This window comes from Tachypleus tridentatus, chromosome 2, assembly GCF_004210375.1.
Source record: "Tachypleus tridentatus isolate NWPU-2018 chromosome 2, ASM421037v1, whole genome shotgun sequence".
NCBI lineage: Eukaryota > Metazoa > Arthropoda > Merostomata > Xiphosura > Limulidae > Tachypleus > Tachypleus tridentatus.
This window is the reverse complement of record NC_134826.1, coordinates 106,304,341-106,325,776: the sequence shown is the minus strand read 5'-3', so window position 1 is coordinate 106,325,776 and position 21,436 is coordinate 106,304,341. Positions and strand designations below refer to the sequence as shown.

At 34.9% G+C, this 21,436-nt stretch overlaps 1 protein-coding gene and 1 long non-coding RNA gene across 5 annotated transcripts in view; one reads left to right on the top strand and one right to left on the bottom strand.

The window, feature by feature from the left end:
* LOC143244782 (uncharacterized) overlaps positions 1 to 21,436 on the bottom strand; it is a 49,882-nt gene that overhangs the window by 11,278 nt on the left and 17,168 nt on the right. The gene's annotated exons all lie outside the window — the stretch shown is intronic.
* The window catches only part of LOC143244780 (hydroxyproline dehydrogenase-like), a 50,897-nt gene continuing 48,784 nt past the window's right edge, over positions 19,324 to 21,436 (top strand). For 2 of the 3 annotated variants that reach the window (XR_013025319.1, XR_013025318.1), the window contains exon 1: positions 19,324 to 19,782. Coding sequence is in view for 1 of the 3 variants with exons in the window: in XM_076490088.1 (XP_076346203.1) it covers positions 19,393 to 19,782 (390 nt within the window). In the remaining 2 variants the exon portion in view is untranslated. The remainder of the gene's footprint in view (positions 19,783 to 21,436) is intronic. The other variant, XM_076490088.1, reaches the window with a different exon arrangement.

Here is a 21,436-nt window from a genome sequence, read left to right as displayed (position 1 = left end):
AAACCTGGTATGTATGTGTACTGCCCTGTGCAGTATAGTTAGTATTTACCTACTATTACATCATTCCTATGCTGAATAAGCTCTTTTAATGCTATCTAGAATACCATGAAAAAATAAATAATAAGTTCACATTGTTCACACTTTTTTATGCAGTTTTTCTTTTTCTGCAGATTAAACAATAAAATGTCTAAAAAGCGCACCTACTCTGACGCCTTTCTTCGCTATGGCTTTGTGAATTTACCTTCTGGTGGAGAGGATCGGCCACAATGTGTAGTATGTCACAAAGTGTTGACAAATGAAAGCCTCAAGCCATCAAAACTCTCAGCTCACCTCCAGAAGTGCCATCCAAATCTTCAAAATGAGGATCAGGCTTATTTTCAGCGCCGGGCTGTAGCACTGAAGAATATCCAGTTCGGTTCATCTGGAATTCAAGCCCAAAAGCTTCAAGCTGCGGTCGAAGCATCTTACTTTGTTGCATATAAAGTTGCCGAACAACAAAAATGCCACACCATTGCAGAGAATCTGATTATGCCTCGTGCATACGAGATGGTAAGCAAGGTATGTGGGGAGGATCAAGCGAGTGTCATATCTCTATCAAACAACACAATCCGCCGACGAGTCGATGACATGGCATCAGATATTCTGTCCCAAGTTACAACAGAGATCAAGGAAAGCTCATATAGCAAATTCTCCTTGCAATTTGATGAATCGTGTGACATAGCCAGTTGTGCTGTTCTCCTTGGGTTCGTTCGTTACGTCCACCAGGATAAGATCAAAGAAGAGTTCCTATTATGCGAAGATCTGCTGACAACCACGAAGGGAGAAGATATCTTCAATATCATCAACAGTTTCTTTACCACGAATGGATTGGATTGGAACAGCGTTTAACAGGTAGGGAGAGATGTTTATATAAAGTCTAGATTAGTATAAATACAATGAATTACATGGCATATAGTCATATAGTTTTATTTATTGTACAAGTAGCTGTAGTGTAGCTAATATTTTATACATAATTCACAAAAAAGTATCGTGCCTGTCGTACTGAAATACTAAAGTACCAAAATAAATTAAATTAAATTAAAACCATATAATTATAACGCAAAAGATAAGTAAGAATGACTAACTGACGCAATCAATAATAGTTTTTCTTTTTTAATCTAGGTCTCCGTCGATGGAGCACCGTCGATGATGGGTCGTAATCGTGGATTACGGGGCCTCATACAAGCTGTAAATCCAGAAATTTCTGTAGATCATTGCATCATTCATCGGTACTCTCTTGGATCAAAAAGCCTGCCTGGTAATCTGAAATTAGTGTTTGAAGATGTGTTGAAAATCGTCAATTTCATCAAGTCCAGGGATGTGAATTCGCGCATATTCAGGGAGCTGTACAAGGAAACGGGAGAGCAGTATCAAGTTCGGCTCTACCACACCGATGTTCGCTGGTTGTCACGAGGCAAGGTTGTACGTCGAGTCATTGAGCTCCGAACGGCTCTTCAGGAATTTCTGAAACAAGAAGAATCTCTTTTTGCTACCAAGTTCACTGATAAGGAGTGGCTTGCTCGACTTTGTTACTTGACTGACATATTTGCGGAGCTGAACAGTGATAATCTGCAACTCCAAGGCCAAAACACGACTGTCATTGATGCCCATCACACTGTGACTGCATTTCTGGGAAAACTGAGACTCTGGATTCGACGCTTGGAGAAAGGAGTGATCGCTCAGTTTCCCACCCTAGACCAGTTTGTTGAGGAGAATAGTTATGATACTGGATCACTTTTACAGACCATCAACAAAGAGATGAGCGACCATTTGAAGGGGCTTGAAACAAGCATGCAGCACTACTTTCCAGAGAGTGACCTAAAAACAGCCAGTCTTCAGTGGATCATTCATCCCTTTTCTGTACCTGATGAGGCCATTCATGATGATGATTTCCTGCAAAGGAGGAGTGGATCACAATGCGAGCAAATGAAGCCTTGAAAGTCAAATTCCAAAACCAAAATGCAGATTCCTTTTGGATTTCACAACTAGCTGACTCGCCAACTCTGTCCAAGAGAGCCTTGAAGTTGTTGGTATCATTCTCAACAACGTATCTGTGCGAGAAGAGGATCTCAACCGTGCTGGGGATGAAAACAAAAAAGAGGACTCGCTTGAATGTTGCAAACGATGCCAGGCTGGCACTTTCAACCACAAAGCCAAGAATTCCTAAACTAGCTTCAAGTATGCAACTCCATCCATCCCACTGATGTTCTTGACATCTGTGGCAATATTCATTAGAAATGCACAATGATCAAATACAATAATTAAAAGTGTAATTCAGTGTAAATAAATTATATAAATAAATTGTAAATAAATAAAGTGCAATATATCTCTAGTTTAATTTAGCCATATATATCAATGTCGAAAACATTTTGTGAAAGGGGTAACATGCTTAATGTGGCATGTTAAATTGGGTAACAAGCTGAAAAAGTTTGGGAACCACTGGTTTAGGCAGAGTATTCACTGGCGTTATCGTTCATTTTACAAAGTTTCATCAAGTACCGATCGTTTTTATGTATTACGATTTCTAATAGCCGGAAATTTTAATTTTAATTTGAAGTTAATTGAATTTCGATATGCATCATATTTATGATATTTGCACAATTTTTAAACACAAATATATTTTAATATACAATTAACAATACAATTTATAATAGCAGTTATTACAAATATTGGTTTATGTGCAAGAGTTTTACAAAATTACAAACTATACTGAGTCTTTTATCTGGTCTAGAACTAAATATTTTATGGATGATCCAGGTCCACGACGAGCAAATTAATTTTGAGTTGATACTGTTACATCTCGCTTAAGCTAGCTGTCTTTTCTTGGCTGGCTTCACACCACTTACAAATTGACTTTTTTACTGAGTATTTAATATTCTCGTAGAAAGTCAATTCACTGAAGTTTATAAAGTTCAAAATCCGTAAACGTTTCTTGTCAAATATCTGTAGTTTTCTGAATATTAAGCGTTTATCACAATTATAGTTTCCGAGGCTCGTAATACACTGACTGTAGGGACCAGAAAGTATTCTTTTTTGTCTCTCGGTTCGTTGGTTTATATACACTAATACGAGAGTCTCGAATGTTCGAAGACACACTAGTGTTTTCGTAAACCATCTATTGTTGATTCTTACTCTCAAAACTCTTCTACAAATTTAGAGAACAGGCGGGACTTGTGCAATACGCATTGAACAACATACATCACATGCACCAAACTGAAACAGATGCAGTTATCAAATAAATGTATAACAGTAAATATGTTACATCGTAAAATGACTTGTAGTGTTATTAACTAGAAAGCCGATAGTTGGGATTGAGTTACACTTTAAATATTCATGTTCATCCACCGTGAACTATAAATCTGGAAAAGTCGTCTAAGTAGGGGACGTCGTTGTTGTGATCACTATCTTGCAAACAAACCTTTACCTCTGATATAAAAGCTCATAAATGGCATTTTAAATGTGGTGTACATGTATTTTACCAAGTTCTTAGATTTATAAAGAATATTGAAAGAGAAATAAACTTAGGCGTGTCAATAAACTTGTATAGTGTAAAATAATACAGTAAGATTAAGTGTGAATTTGTTGTGTTAATTCCTATGTTCTGTAGTAGGAAAAACATAAATACAATGATCAGTGAAGGAAGATGTATTGCCCCTAATTGGGACTACCGAGAGGGTGTAATAACTCTATGAAAGAACACATGCATTCATGTCCTTGAGATAAACCCTCAAGGACATTGGGTTTCCACTCGCTCTTAGAATTTCATTAACATAAACAAATTCATATGCAAAAACGGCTCGTTTGGGTTGAGAAAATATTTTACATAGAAGAGCGAACAACGTTTCGACCTTCTATGTAAAATATTTTCTCAACCCAAACGAGCCGTTTTTGCATATATATTTCTCTACAAGTGGATTTTCTCGACATCACTGATAAACAAATACAGTTCCATCTTAGCTCCTACAGGAATATTTTAATCTCAGTTGTAACGTAACTGCGTAATATTCATAAAACAACTAATAGACATAGAAGTTTTTGTCTGTTTTGCTTGTTTGTTTTGGAATTTTGCACAAAGCTACTCGAGGGCTATCTCTGCTAGCCGTCCCTAATTTAGCAGTTCTTTTACCAACGAATAGTGGGATTGACCGTCACATTATACGCCCCCACGGCTGGGAGGGCGAGCATGTTTAGCGCGACGCGGGCGTGAACCCGCGACCCTTGGATCACGAGTCGCACGCCTTACGCGCTTGGCCATGCTGGGCCAAGTTTTTGTCAACAATTGTTTTAGTATGTATAATACTGATATTTTTTGTGGTTTAGTGAATAATTGTTTCAGTATGTGTGACAACTTTATTATTTAGAGGTTTTAGTTTCACACAGAAACATCGATGAACATTTTTAACGTGATCAGAAGCTTGTTAATATTTAAAAAATAGAAATTGTACCAGTTGATGTAGAATGAACTTGTCACCGAAATGATCAATTAGCTCTTTTACCATCCTTTTTATAATGAAATCTAACACAGTGCCTTGCAAAAATGTTTAGCCTTTGCAAAGTTTTGTCGTCACATATAATTTTAAAAAACTATTTTTCATTTATACATCGTATATGTATAAATTGAAAACATCATTACTTTTAATTCACTGTCTTACAAAATGTATAGAAAAAGGAGTAATTTGATAAAAAACGAGAGTAAAAGGGACAAAAACGACCATTCTTATTAAGCAACTCAAATTAGGAGGGCATTTTATCTGTTAGTAATATGATGCCTTTATGAAGGAAAGGAATACTGATTTTATTCGTTATTAGGCTGGATTTCTCTAGTTAGGAGGCTATTTGATGTACGAGATTTACTATATCTTCTTTAAAGACTTGTTCTGTTCATGTTGTCTGTGAATGATTTCTATTGAAGGTCACGAAACGTCTTGTCTGGTTTGGTAATACAAAACTACACGATAAACTATTTGTGCTGTGCCCACTACAGGTATCGAAACTAAGGTCTATACTATGTACAAACTACACTGACAAACACCACACCAACATTATTTATAAAATACAATGCGATAACTGCCACGACTTTTATATTGAAGAACCAAGTAGAAAAATGGAAACCAGATTCAAAGAACACAAAAAGTCACCTTCACATGTTTTTGAACACTGCATTATCAAATAAACACAACATTACCATAGAAAACACCCAAATACTAAATAAAGAAACAAACTAAACAAACGCAAAATTAAAGAAGCCTTTCTTATACAACAACTCAAGCCCAAAATAAACCAATACAAAGGAACACTTTTGTTCCTGTATTAATAAATATAATCAAACATCTGAGCACATCCTCTACATTCCTACACTCAGTTACACAACCAATACAAAGGAACACTTTTGTTCCTGTATTAATAAATATAATCAAACATCTGAGCACATCCTCTACATTCCTACACTCAGTTACACAACTTCCTTCAAACATGTGGTCAGCTATTGGTTAGTTTCCTCTTTCTTTCTTTGTGAATCTGACGATGACCGAAGAAGGTCGAAACGTTGTTCACTCCTCTACATAAAAAAAGTATTCCTAACCCCTACCAGCCATTTTTACATATATATTGATATTCAATTATTTATTTATTAATGTTACATGTCAAGAGACTTGCCACTGAGCGACGGAAAGGGGGAACAAAGGTCTTCTTAAAGATTCTCCAATTAATGATTGAAAAGTGTCAATTTCACAACGGTGTTGACGCTTCGTCATTTTCGTGGCATAACGATTGTAGAAGTTTCAAAATTATTAGAAGCTCGTTATAAGAACACCACAACCTCTTATTGTTACATTATTAAAATATGCTAGCTTTATAAAAGGTTAAATTAGTTTAAAGATGGTATTTTGTAAACCAAAACCCTAAAAACTACGATTTTTCTCTTTCTGTCCGTCCACCAGTTATCTATCAATATATATATATGTAAAGAGAATATTAATACTGCAGGGTTAAGTGAAATAAAACAAACTCAAAACGAAAGACTGTGTTAAAAACAGCAAACCCAAACCTGTGATTAATGTTAGTCTATTATAACCAAAAACAAGCCGAAACAAAAATGAAAAATAAAAAGCGCTGCACCAATTGAATTATTCCCAGGATACAGGCTATAATATGGGATATAAAATGTTCTCTAGGTTTTGGAGGTGACTGAAAAAGTAGGACCCACATTGCAGTGGGGATACACCATCTATCAGTTTTATCCTCCGTTCGCCATTCTCACATACAGAAATAAAATAAATAAATTGCAACAGAAATAAAAATAATAGAAATAGAAATTGGGAGAGCGAGATGTGGGTGCTCAAATATATATGTATACACACACACATACATTTATCTTTCAATCCATCTATATACTTATCCATCACGAAAGTTGGTCAGTCTGTTATATTTCTCGTACTTATCTACACTTATGAGATTTCTTTATAACTCAAACTATTGTTTAAATGTGTTGTTTATATGTTAACTATTTTTGGGGGGCTACATGAAATAAAAGTTAGTTAGACGGGCTGATAAATCCAAATGACACCTAACTGTGATTAACGTTTATTAATTGGGAACTTTAGTTATTGACCACGTACATTTATAGATTCCGAACATCACAAATCGTTTAACTTCGGCTGATTAACATTGGGCGTTAGTATTTTTACGAAGACGTTGCATAACATGATGTTTGTGAGGTGTTGTAGTAAGAGAGTGGAACCAGCTGTGAAAAGTTTTTGATATTAATCTTTAGTTCCTACGCGTGATAACCGAAGAGCTAGCTAGCTCCAAATGACACCTAACTGTTAACGTTTATTAATTGGGAACTTTAGTTATTGACCACGTACATTTATAGATTCCGAACATCACAAATCGTTTAACTTCGGCTGAAACATGACGTTGCATATCTATATGAACTCAGAATTTATTTGCTTATTATGAACTGTCAATAAAATATTCAGTTCCAGACCAAACAGAAGACTCAATATTGTTTGTAATTTGTAAAAAAAAATTATAACCATTATTGCAAATTATATTATTGTTTATATATTAAAATATATTTGTATTAAGAAAAAAAACTATATGTATCAGTCTTGTTGGTAAATATCATAAATGTGATACATTTCAACATTCAATTAAGTTTTAACTTGAAATTAAAATTTAACTCAGTTTCAGGTTATTTTAAATTGTAATATGTGCGAGATAAATTATAATACGTATATATAAGTTTAAGTTTTGGGTTTATTTTATCTTCTCTGTTCTTGAGGCAAAGTGCGAAGAACTGAGTGATTTCTTTGTTGCTTAAAGAGTTCTTATTTTCGGATCGAAGATTTCCTTCTCCCCTCCACCCCAACGAAGATAAATAAACATTAACCAAAAACTAGATGTCCCTGTGAAAAACGTTTGCAACTGTATCATTATTATAACATATTTTTGTTGTTTCATATAATCCTGTTACACTATATTTTTATTAACATCTTCCTAGAACTTGCTCTTTTATAAATATTTATTCGTCCAAAAAAATCATAGCTATTACTTTGTAATAAATATTATAATTAATATTTTAAAATTACTCACCTATTACGTGTGTTTGTAGTTAATAAACGCCCCACCCTCTATTTTATCTAAAATTTATCTAGGATCCAAATCTTAGAACCAGACCTTGTTTGCACGTCACAAAAGAAAACCAGTTGCTGTTTATTCAGTTATCTTGATGAAGTTTCAGAACAAAGTCAATCTTCTCAGGATGGATTAAACGAACTTTAGATCTCTAGAACATGGTGAATCTCCTCAGATTACTTTAAACCACAGTTCAAATTGCAAGAAGACGACGAGGCTTCTCAGACTTAATTATAACTATCCAATAATATTCTTTTCCACTGTCTCTCGGCTGACTATTTTTATACAAATCACGCGAGACTCTAGAACAGGGATGGCATTTTTTTTTAGGGTATGTGCCCAAATTGGGAATAATCTTCTAAAAAATTCTCTTGCGTGCTCGTGGTAAATTTTAGCAGCAGATTATAATTTATTATTATTCTGAATTATTTTAAGTGAAACAGCTTTAGGAGTTACGTTATTAATAACTATAGTAATTCACAAGAAATGAAATTAATGAATTACTAACAATGATAATGGTCTTTCTTTAAGGAAAAAGAAGGAGTCCTCTTACTTATTTACGTGCATTCATTTTTTTATTATTATTATTTACTATTAACAGAAAGCATTTTGTGAAATGATAAGCTTTGGAAAGGAAAATAAGTATATTTTACTTTAGTGAGACTTTTGCTGCTGCACCAACGATGACAGATATTTTATATCAAGCTTGTACTTAGTTGTTTTGAGAGCTGTGCATGCAGCACTAGTTTCATCAGGAAGTCTATTCCTATAATTACACTTTACAAAGTTCATCATTGAAAATAATGACTTGCACAAATATTTTGATGAAAATACTGTTAATACTGCCATCGCGACATTTTTTAAACTGTTAAAAGTTTCAGGAATATAATTCCAGAGTTTCAGAAGCTCATTTTCTGTATTATTCCAGCCACTAACTGTTTTCTTTTAATATTTTCTAGTTCAGCCCTTAAGTCGACAAATTTTTGCCACCAAATTGAGCTGCTTTGTAAATCAATCAGTTGCATCTCAAATTTTTTTAAGTCAATCCACTGCAACATTTCCAAATCCAGTTTGTTTAACGTTACATTGTCTGTATATTTTATTTATTTTGGAGTTTCTTGAAAAAACCTGAACTTATTAAACCTTAAAAAAGTTGTTCAAAAGTTGAATTAATGATGCTTGATAATTGCATTTTCAAGTTCTAAAAGTGTATTTTCTCATGAATTTCAAGATCTGTTATGTGTTATTTTAGGTTTAGAAAATATTTAAAAGTGCCATTGTAAACATCACGTTTTAAAAATTCAGCTTGATTTTCAAAGCTTTTATGTTATAAAACATAACATTAATTGTTTTGCCAGATTCATACAATCTGGTGTTCAAATCATTTAAATGTGAGGAGAAATATGTAAAAAACATCAATCTACAAATCCACACAACATCAGATAATTCTTGACAAGAACATTTTTCATTTGACAAAAACAGACGAATTTCATCCAAACACTCAACAAATCGTTTAAGAACAGAATCTCTGCTTAGCTAACGAACATTGTCGTACATAAATATTCCTGTGCACACTGAATTCGTCTCTTTCAGTAAATTCTGAAATTGTCGTTTTTCAAAGCATGCACAGAAATAAAACTAACTACCTTGGTTACAATTTCCATCACTTTTTCAAGCTCCTTAAGGCCAGCTTTTGTACACAAAGCCTTCTCGTGTATTATACAGTGAAAACCAACCAGAGTATGTCCAACATAATTTGTAAACATATTTACAAAACCTGCTTCTCTACTAATCATGCTGCATGCACTATCAGTTGTCATGAAAACTATTTGTGAAAGGTCAACCTATTGATTGGTTAATTTGTTGACTACAGCCTTACATATTTCGGCATCTGTGGTATGTTACCAAGTTAATCAGTTCTTCATGGATTTCATCACCCATACAAAATCGAGCAATAATGGCTAGCCTAGCTAGTGATGTAACATCAAGATAGGCCCGGCATAGCCAAGCGTGTTAAGGCGTGCGACTTGTAATCTGAGGGTTGCGGGTTCGCATCTCCGTCGCGCCAAACATGCTCGCCCTTTCAGCCGTGGGAGCATTATAATGTGACGGACAATCCCATTATTCGTTGGTAAAAGAGTGGCCCAAGAGTTGGCGGTGGGTGGTGATGACTAGCTGGCTTCCCTCTAGTCTTACACTGCTAAATTAGGGACGGCTAGCACAAATAGCCCTCGAGTAGCTTTGTGCGAAATTAAAAAACAAACAAACATCAAGATAAATGGAAAGGAATTTACATGAACCAACATATACGTCATATGTAAAAAGGAAAACTATACAGTAACAAAAGTAGGCAAAGAAATATATGTAGAACGGTAAATCCGTTACACTTATATAATAAAATGCATAACAATTATCAAAAGGTGTTCACATATTTATATATATGATGTGCTTATAAATTACAACTAAGTAATGAGTATATAATATTAAGTTTATTTTAAAAACCTACATGAATAGTTAGTTACTTCAACACAATTTGTTTATCATCGAGTTCTCTTCACAACATTTGCAGATTTAGGTGTATCACCTATATATCTAAGAAAGATGCACCATGAGCAGGACCAACTTGTATGATATGTTACAATCTAATCTATCACCAAACAAAGTGAATATCTTTGTAAGCAACCTAGGATGGATGAAGAGGAATAGTCCCTCAAATTTCAAATTCTAGTTGAAGATAGCCACTAAACGAAAATCGAGTTTAACTCAACCACTAAGACAAAGCAGACGTTAACTAATTCCTCAAAAATATCAGAAAAACTTACAATAGAAACAAAGAATAAATAATGTGTGGTTTACCAAACATCCACAAACAAGTCTACCTTCTCAGGTTCACTACAGTGATTTATCACGCTGCCTCTAGATATTTAACAGATGTAGTATCTCCAATAACAGGTAAAACATTCTTACGTGTTAATAACTCAGCTCACTTTACAGAACTTGTGAGAAAACCTCTGTAATATTACAAGACATGATGATCAGCTTTGACATATCCTACTTTCCCATTAAGTATCTAACTCCTCACCCACCTTAAGTACTTTACCACTGAAAATATAGAATTATTAAGAAACTCCCTCCACAATAACAAAACTCAGAGCATTCTATGTAAACATAACGTTTTTTCAAAAGAAAATAAAAACTAACAACAACAAGGCTCAAGCTTGGTCCTCCTTTAATTATATCTATACGAGACAATCTGAAAACGACACTCTCAAAACAACCGTTCTAATATCCAAGATTTGGCTCAAACATGTTGCTGATACATTTGCAATGTGGCCATACACTGTAGGCAATATTCATGAACTAACTAAAGAAACAACATTCATAAATACAGACCACAATGGAAATGGGAGAAAACAAACTCTTTTCTTGACGTCATAGTTACAAAGACGCATAACTCATATATCGCAGAAGTTTACAGTAAACGACAGATACATATACGGGTAAATACCTCGACTATAGATTAAACCATCCCAACAATAAATTGTATTATTTCTAAAATAAACAAGATTTATAATACCGAAGAAGTTGAGCAGATGGAAGAAAAACACATTACTACAACGCCTCCTTAAGAAAGACACTCGGAAACACTTGATAAAGCAAAAATAAAGACATGCACCAACAATAAATAGGGGAAAAAATTACAAAAATGTCTTATATGTCAGAGGTTTATCTGAAAATAAACAGAGAATATACAAACGGAATGAAGTCAGGAGCTTTAACACAATACAACTGCAGTTAGTATATCAATAACCATAGAATGAAGTCTTTCATACTACTACATTAAACTTTACACCACTCAGCTGTTATAATGGATGTTGTGAACAGTTTTGGGCCTTTAAGTGGTTTGATGTGGTGATGTACAGGTTAATCTAAAATTAGAAACAACAATTGAGTGGTGTGAAGGTTAATGTAACAATAGCTGGGTAGCATAAAGGTTAATGTAATAGTATTAAAGACCCGACTTTAAGCTTATTACTATATGATATACAGGTTAATATAACAATTATACAACAACTGATTATCGTAAAGGTTAATGCAATAGTATTAACGATCTGACACTGAGGTTATTGCAATATGATGCAGATATTAATGTAATAATACTAACAACAGCTGGGTGGCGTAGAAGTTAAGGTAGTAATATTAACGATATGTCAGTAAGCTTATTGCAATGTGATTTAAAATAGCATACTAATAAGTTATTGCTAGGTTCAGCTAAGAGGTGCAGAGGCTAATGTATTAGTATTGAATTAAAAGCGTGATTCGTAGCTTGTTGCTAGGATAAAGCTGAGTGTCAACCAAAGTATAATATATAGCAATGTCAAATTTTAATGCCAGTTTATAATACCAGAAACTTTGTATTACTTTGAAATATTCAAAGTTAATGTTCTCAATGACATTACAGTTTACTTAAACATACATGTTTAGTAGTATTAAATAGTTGGATAGTGTAATGTAAGCTCAACAGTTTAAATGACACAAAAATTGATTTGATTGTTTAGTCTTTAGCTTGATATAGTAATATGTGTGATTTCTTATAGCAAAGCAACATCAAGCTATCTGCTGAATAAAAAACAAACTTCATAAAACCAAGTAAAATGTTTTGATATAAATTGATATCAGCTTACGTTCGTTCACAAATCCAGCTGAGAACAAGAGTTTTAAGCTCTATCCGTTCCATTATCAGTTGTAAACTGATATTGTCTTACAAGTTTCAGCCGAGAACAATAACTTCCAAGAAGTATCCGTTATCTGTTTTAAATCCATATTATCAAAACAGCAGTTTCAAGAAGTATCCGTTATCTGTTTTAAATCCATATTATCAAAACAGCAGTGTCAAGAAGTATCCGTTATCTGTTTTAAATCCATATTATCAAAACAGCAGTTTCAAGAAGTATCCGTTATCTGTTTCAAATCCATATTATCAAAACAGCAGTTTCAAGAAGTATCCGTTATCTGTTTTAAATCCATATTATCAAAACAGCAGTTTCAAGAAGTATCCGTTATCTGTTTTAAATCCATATTATCAAAACAGCAGTTTCAAGAAGTATCCGTTATCTGTTTTAAATCCATATTATCAAAACAGCAGTTTCAAGAAGTATCCGTTATCTGTTTCAAATCCATATTATCAAAACAGCAGTTTCAAGAAGTATCCGTTATCTGTTTTAAATCCATGTTATCAAAACAGCAATTTCAAGAAGTATCCGTTATCTATCCTAATGAAACAGTCGTGTAATCGAGGAAGCTGCTGGCTGTAACTGGATGATCATTTTGTTCCTTAAGTGGGATATGTTTTCAAGCTTCCCGTTTGTACATGGGTAAGTCTACGGATTTACAGCGCTAAAATCAGGGGTTCGCTTCCTTAACTTAGTGGCTCTTCCCTCAGTGGATAACTTTTATTGCAGTTAGTCTTAAAGAATGCTGTTTTCCATTTGAATTATTGTTTTTAATTAAATGGACATAATATCTGATCACAACAAGCTATCTTCACAGATCGGAATTAATAAATAACACATTAATTAAATATAGCTAATTTAAAAGACTGATCTAGTTCGGAGTATGCAATCTCCCAAATAATAATAATAAATAAAAATTATCAGAATGCATTGGTTCATTAAGCATTAACTGCAGTAATCTCATTGAAGAATGATGCTAGATTACATGGTATATCAATGATATGATAATTATCAAATTGTTCGACAATGATATTGAACTATATAGTATGTTAATGATACAGTAAGCGTTAGTCTGTTGAAGAGCAATGCTGGATTTTACAGTATCATAAGCATGGTTGTACATACGAGGGCTGTTCGAAACATACGCGGACTTTTGCTTGATGTCGCTAGGTTCGCACAGATCAGCTGATTACGACGCCATTTCAGATATCTTCATTTGTGTATTAGCTATGCGATTTTAAGTGAAGTGCGATTTTTTCGTTTGGCGGATTTCAGAATGAATGACCTGAAGGAGCAACGACTAGCTGTGAAATTTTGTGTTAAACTTGGAAAATCTGCGACTGAAACTTTTGCTATGCTTAACACGGCTTATGGTGATGTTGCTATGAAGCGTACGGCATGTTTCAAGTGGCATGAACGTTTTAAGGATGGTCGACAGTCCATTAAAGATGATGAGCGTCCTGGACGTCCTTCCACATCAACTGACGACCCACACGTCGACAAAATCAACACCCTGGTGCGGGCAAATCGACGTCTGACTGTCAGGGAGCTTGCTGAAGAGTGTGGGATATCAGTTGGATCTTGTTACGAGATTTTGACCGAAAAATTGAAGATGCACCGCGTTGCTGCGAAATTCAGCCCTCAGAACTCGTGAGTTTTTGGCCAAACATTCGATCACTGTTCTTCCCCACCCCCCTACTCACCTGACCTTGCTCCTTGCGATTTTTTCTTGTTCCCCAAACTCAAAAGACCCTTGAAAGAAAGAAGATTTGAGACGATTCCCGAGATTAAGGCAAATGCGACGAAGGAGCTGGAGGACATTACAAAAGAAGCGTACCAGGACTGTTTCAACAAGTGGAAACACCGTTGGGATAAGTGTGTGCGTTGGGGAAGAGAGTACTTTGAAGGGATCCCAAACCTGTAACTTCTAAATAAAGTACATTTTGTTTTATGACGTCAGTCCGCGTTTTTTTTAACAGCCCTCGTATAGTAAAAATGGGCCAAATGTACAATATGTGCAATACAAATTAAGATCTCAAACACTCTGCAAACAGAATCTAAACAAAACTTTTTAGGATTGTTGAGTAGTAAACAAACCAACTGCGGAGTAACAAGCCACCAAAGCACTTAAGACAGTCAGTAGAGTAAAAACATATATTTCACAAAACCACAGATTTGCCAATCTGACTGACTTATGTTGTTGGAAAGTCAAAGTTCTCTTCTGCCTTCACCTTACGCAAATCTAAATCCACATGATTGAATTACGCTACCTTGTCTTAAAGCGTTTTTCTACAGCCTTAGTTAGTTAGTTAGTTATCACCATTAGATTCCATCTAAAACATAGGGACGCAATCGCTTGCGGATTCTTCAACAAGTATTTAAGTGAGTAGGTTGTTAGCCCACTGCACCGAGTTGTCCCTAATTTAGCAGTGTAAGACTAGAGGGAAGGCAGCTAGTCATCACCACCCACCGCCAACTCTTGGGCTACTCTATAATCAACGAATAGTGGGATTGACCGTAACATTATAACGCCCCCACGGCTGGGAGGGCGAGCATGTTTGGCGCGACGCGGGTGCGAACACGCGACCCTCGGATTACGAGTCACACGTCTTACGCGCTAGGCCATGCCAGGCCTACAGCCTTAGTAATAACAATAAATATTTTGCAGCACTACCTAACAGTACACTAGTAGCTATATTCTATGGTTACGAGTACGTACTGTGAGTTGCCAAGTAACAGTCTGCAGCTGTATCAGCAAATAAAAAAACGTGGATTACGTAGATTCTCCAGATATAAGTTCTAACTATGAGCTGACCTATAAAACAACGTTTAAAGTTCTATACATCTACCTCGAAGGTTCTATCATAGTAGTCAGTGAGGTCGATCACTAGCATTGCTGAAGCTTGACACAGCTTTCTTCAAATGGTCTGGGCTGAAAATCAAAGCAATCAGTTGTATAACTTAACTTGCATTGTTTTGTTTTCAAACTAAGTGTAGCCTATTTAAATTTAAGATTGTACTTGAATAAAATGCGAATTTTAGAATATGCCTTTTAAAGAAACAAAATGAGAAAAAAGGAGAAACTATTATGTTGAGAACCTATTACTGCAAGAATAAAGATAAGATTAGAAACAGTAATGCCGAATATGCGAAACGAATGTTATTCATTAATCCAGCCAAAAAATAAAAATAAAAATGCTGCTACCTTGACTAGATGGAAGAAAAGCTTTAGCAAAAATTCAAGCAAAAGCCAGAAAATGTTCAGAGGTAACTTTAAGTAAAGCTACGAGAAAGATAGGCCTAGAGCCCATTCATTCTCGAGACTTAGTAATAAAATACAGCTACGAAATAATTGAAAACTCTTAATGTGTGAGATCGAATATGGCTAATAACTATAGCGTACCAGACTGTGGATGTGAGGTTCAATGATTACTATAAATAAACAACAAAATTTTTTGAGCCATATCTGCGTTATAAAAGCGGCAGTCAAATCCCTCTGTTCAATTAGAATAGCCCAAGCGTTGGCGGTAGGTGTTTATAACTAGCTTCAATCCCTCTTGTGCCGATTACTTGAAACATTGGATTCATGGGCGTCTTCTAGCAGCAAATAAACTCTCCTCTCCTGTTGTTATTAACAACCAAACGTGACTAAAAGTTCAACGGCTCGGCATGGCCAGGTGAATAAGGCAGTCGACTCGTAATCTGAGGGTCGCGGGTTTGAATCCTCGTGACACCAAATATGCTTACCTTTTCAGTCGTGGAGGCGTAACAATGTGACGGTCAATCCCACTATTCGTTGGTAGAAGGGTAGCCCAAGAGTTGGCAGTGGGTGGTGGTGACTAGTTGCCTTCCCTCTAGTCTCACACTGCTAAATTATGGATGGCTAGCGCAGGTAGCCCTCATGTAGCTTTGGGCGAAATTCAAAACAAAACTCTTCAACTTCTACTCGAGTAATTAATGACAAGCTTATTTAATTCCTTATTTTACACTTGCAGTTAATAACACACGAACATAACTAACTTTTACATTTGCAATTACTGACCAGCATGACCAATTACTTATCTTACTTTTGTAGTTACTAGTATATATGGCTACTTATGTAATTCCTTGTATTTTTCTCGTTACAGACAAACAAACTAACTGCTTAACCCCTTTCACCCTTGTAGTTACAGACAAGCGAACAACTGTTACTAACTAATTAATCCTTTTTATTTTTGTAGTTACAGATAGACGAAGAAACGTGACTAGTTACTGAGCACTTTGTACTCTATATAGTTACAGAAAACAAATGTGACTACTTAACCCTTTCTACTATTGTAGTTACAAACAAACGAATGTGACTAATTATTTAATCCCTTCTACTCTTGTAGTTAAAGAAAACAAATATGACTAACTACTTAACCCTTTCTAGTCTTGTAATTAAAGATTGTTTGTTTTTGGAATTTCGCACAAAGCTACTCGAGGGCTATCTGTGCTAGCCGTCCCTAATTTAGCAGTGTAAGACTAGAGGGAAGGCAACTAGTCATCACCACCCACTGCCAACTCTTGGGCTACTCTTTTACCAACGAATAGTGGGATTGATCGTAACATTATACACCCCCACGGCTGGGAGGGCGAGCATGTTTAGCGCGACGCGGGCGCGAACCCGCGACCCTTGGATTACGAGTCGCACGCCTTACGCGCTTGGCCATGCCAGACCTTAATTAAAGATAAATGAACAAAAGTGACGAGTTACTTAACTCTTTCTACTTTTGTAATTACAGACAAGCGAACACATTTGACTAGTTATATAACCCTTTCCTACTGTTCAGTTACAGACATAAATGTGATTAGCTACTCAATCTCATTTTTTCTTGTAGCTACTATGTATGTTGTCGTTGTATTTTTCAAGTTTCATTATCTACTTCTGATAGTCTGTTAGAAGCTTTGTAGAAATTAAAATTATACGCGTCAGATAGTAAAATATCCTCCTTTTCACTATTCCTATAGCTATCTGCGTATATATCTTACATTATCTTATTTTGATAGATATGACAAATTCTCGATACGTAGTGTGTTGTTTTCGATAAAGCTTGCTGTTATTAAACATATACATAAAACCAAGGTCAACTAGAAATAAGGTCAAATGAACTGAACCGGTTCAAACAGATTATACAGCTCGAATGTTAAACATAATATTTCTAAGTTATTTGTTTTTTGGAGAGAGAAAGCTACGTACTCACGTGGTCAAAACAAAAATTCTGTTCTACTTAAGTTTTAGGTATAAAGAATTGGACAAATATATTTTAAAACCGAATAATAAGTCGCAGATAGCCCAGTTGCTTTGCGCCATAAAACGCCAACCAACCAACGGAATAATAATCGGTAATGAACAACACACTCAAACCTTTCACAACGTGAATACAATATTTTCAAATTGAGATAACAAACATAATATACCGAAATAACAAGTATACAAAAAGAATAATATTCATTTAAATGAGTCCCCCGCTAGTACAGCGGTATGTCTCCGGATTTACAACGCTAAACTCAGGCGTGCGATTCCCCTCGGTGGGCTGAGTAGATAGCCCTTTGTAGCTTTGCTGTAAGAAAACACACACGCACAAACACACTCATTCAAATGAAGAAAACATAATCTTTTCAAATGAAAAATAAACGTAATACCTTCAGATGGAGCTATTAACCATAATTCATTCAAATAAGACTTCAAACGTAGTTTATTTAAATTAGGCTATCGTTTCTAGCTAAGATGAATTGATTAATATGCTAGATACGCTAATCCTTGATAGTAGAACATTAGCGTGGTATGTTGTGTAAATAAGTGATTTTAGCGGGAACGAAAGGTGGTGAGAAGTGTGTCATTTCATAGCTGTTAAAACTTCGAAACATGTTAGTTCGGTGCTGTTTACCCAATTTGATATGAACTAGTAGAAGGAACAAATGATGAATTTATTATTCTTTTGCCTGAATAACTACAAAGGATACCATGAGTTTGATCCTCGACTTTTGTAAACTACGTCTCAGGGCGATATTTTTTGTTTTATAAAGTGATTTATTCACCTCATAAGGACCTAGACTAGTTGAAGTTTGTGTTACTACCAGGATCACGTTGCACAGTAAAAGACAATAAAGATATTTTTTACTCATGTTTGTACATATTATGAGTCAAAACTGCACAAGACCATAAAAATTCTAATTAATTTGAACACCGAGACAGTTTGATGAAACTTTATAATTGATTTGGAATAAAACAAATATATAACCACACTTTTCAGATAACAAATATATTTGTTCAAATATTTAGGAGCATACATATATATGGAGAATTTATCTGATAGACGATAGAGAAGCTGTTTTGTTTGAACTTCGCGCAATGCTTCTTGAGAGCTGTGTGCTAGCTGTTCCTAATTTTGAAGTTTCAGATTAGAGAGAAAATAGCTAGAAAACACCACCTATTGCCAACTCTTGAGCTGCTCTTTACCAACGAATAATGGAAGTGATCGTGGCCTATAACGCCTCCACGGCTGAAAGGACTAGCATATTCGGCGATTGGTTTTGATTCCGCACCTCACAGATTTTGAGTCAAGCACCCTACTTTCCAGCCATGACAAATTCCCAAGAGCTCGAGTTAATATTTTCAAACGATTAGACGAAGGCCATTTCAGTCCTTAATTGTTCAAAAATTTCGTAATTACTTTGGATTTCAAAAGACTTTAACCTTTATTTAATTTTAAAACTATTTAGTTAGCTATTTGTTTTCTTCTATTTATAATTCATAGTTAAGAAACGGCATGATTCGATACTCGCTATTCAGTTGGGCGTTAAAAAAAACGACGTAATTCAAACGTAGCTGTAGTGCTTCTGAACTGGTTGTAACTGGATTTCGGTTCCAAGGTATAAAACTTCTAGTAAACGATACACATGTCACTTTAGCAAACTTCGCATAACTTTTACGGTCTTGTATTCTGGCGCTAGCCCAGCAATGAAGCCGTTTTTACAAGGCATGTTTACAAAGTTTAAGTGTATAAGTATAGAGAAAAGGTTTGTAATGCAAAAACGACAAACGACAGTTTCTAGATCATCTCAAAACTTCAAATTAAAGAGCTTACCACTAGGCCAGTGTGAAAGAAAACGTTTATTTCTTACAACAAATTCCACGAGTACTATTGATTCGAACGAAATACGAGCACCGTTAGATGTAGATTTAGTAAAAATTAAGTCCTCTAATGATTCAGGAGTGGTCCTAAAAGAATTGCTAAATTTTGAAGATCATATTCAAGGATTTCGAAACAAGAAAACTTGGGAGATAATCCGCGCGTTGGGCATCTTAAGGTTATGCAGTATTGATTTTTTAGTCACTAATAGTTTACAGGTATGTATGTGTTTTTTGTCCGTTATTACTAGGTCTATCTGCTAGTGTTAAACGGATTCTGACAGACTAAAAGAATGTCCGTTGCTCTTATATGGCTGACTAGTGGTATTTAACTGTTACTCTTATAAGTTATAGGCAGTTGTGATCCAAACTGAAACGCGCATTTGTACAGCTCGAAGCATAAACTTCGGGATTCACAGGCCAAACATGTTAACTTGAGGTTATGACTGCTCCAATATTATTTTATTTCATGGTTACGAGTTTTATACCATTAAATGCAATAAATTTCTATCCACTTCATTTGTAAGCATGAACCAATATCTTGACAATAGAACAGTTAAAGACAAACACATATGTTTATTTGTTATGATCTGTAAAATTTGTTTTGGGATTAACATGTTAAAGAACTAAAGTGGGACACAGTAGCTTAACTAAAGGCATAAAATGGCATTTTAAACCAGTAGTAGTGTAAAATGGCACATAATAATTCACAAAGAGGGTGTAGACCAGCATTTTTTAACCACTAGTGAAGGTGTACAATGGCACACTATTATAGATTATGTGTTTAAAAGGGTTATACATTAACCTATAGTGAAAGTGTAAAAATGGCACACCGTAATCCGTAAGGAGGATGTAAAGTGAAATACATTAATAACTCGTAGTGAAGGTGTAAATTGGCACAAACTTACCCTCATACGTTAAAGGCCATTTTTAACTGTGGTTTAGCAGCTCATAGAATGACTTAGTATTTTTTTTAAAGTGCAATCTTTTAGCTCATAGCTCTGTGATGCTTACTGATATGAGATATAATTATAGTTTTGGATTTAGGAGGTCAACCCCTTTCGCTTGGTGTATTTGACCACGCCCAAGGTTTCATAGATCGATTTACTTTAATCCTGCTTAAAAGAATTCAGTGTTAGGATAGGCTGATAGAGATACTGATGATTATTAAAATCGAATTGGATATACGCGAGTCCCACGCTTGGTAGTGCTGGCGCATAAAATTATAGCTAATAGAAGGTATGAAAGGTCTCATAGATTAACTTGTTTTAATTCTGCTTAAAACAGTTCCAATGTCGTGACTATTGAGGGTTCCCTCATGTTTATAATTTCTTTAAAAACATTTTTGTTACATGCTGTATTAAATGATGATTAATGGGTCCAGATGAAAGATAATTAGGTGTCCAATGAGGAAATGAATATTGTGTATACAATAAATTATAAGATTTTCTCTGAGTCTGTTATGAAGAAAAATAAGATAAAAAATCCCTAGATGTATTATTACCTTTATGCTTCTACATAAATGTAAAAAGAAAACAAAAACAAACAAACAAAAAACGAGACTATAACAACAGTCTGATATGAGTATGTGACTTGTAAATTTCCTAGTTTTTTATAAAACAAAGAAAATAAAATTACATGTATGCAAATCAAATACATGTATAGCATAATAGTCAAATAACAGCACAAGTTTTATACAGAGCTGAATGCATTATGTATGTATATTGTTCTTATAGCAAAGCCACATCGGGCTATCTGCTGAGTCCAACGAGAGGAATTGAATCCCTGATTTTAGCGTTGTAAATCGTAGACCTGCCGCTGTACCAGCGGAGGACTGAGTGAAGTAATTTAAGCCTTAAAGAATGGAATATTG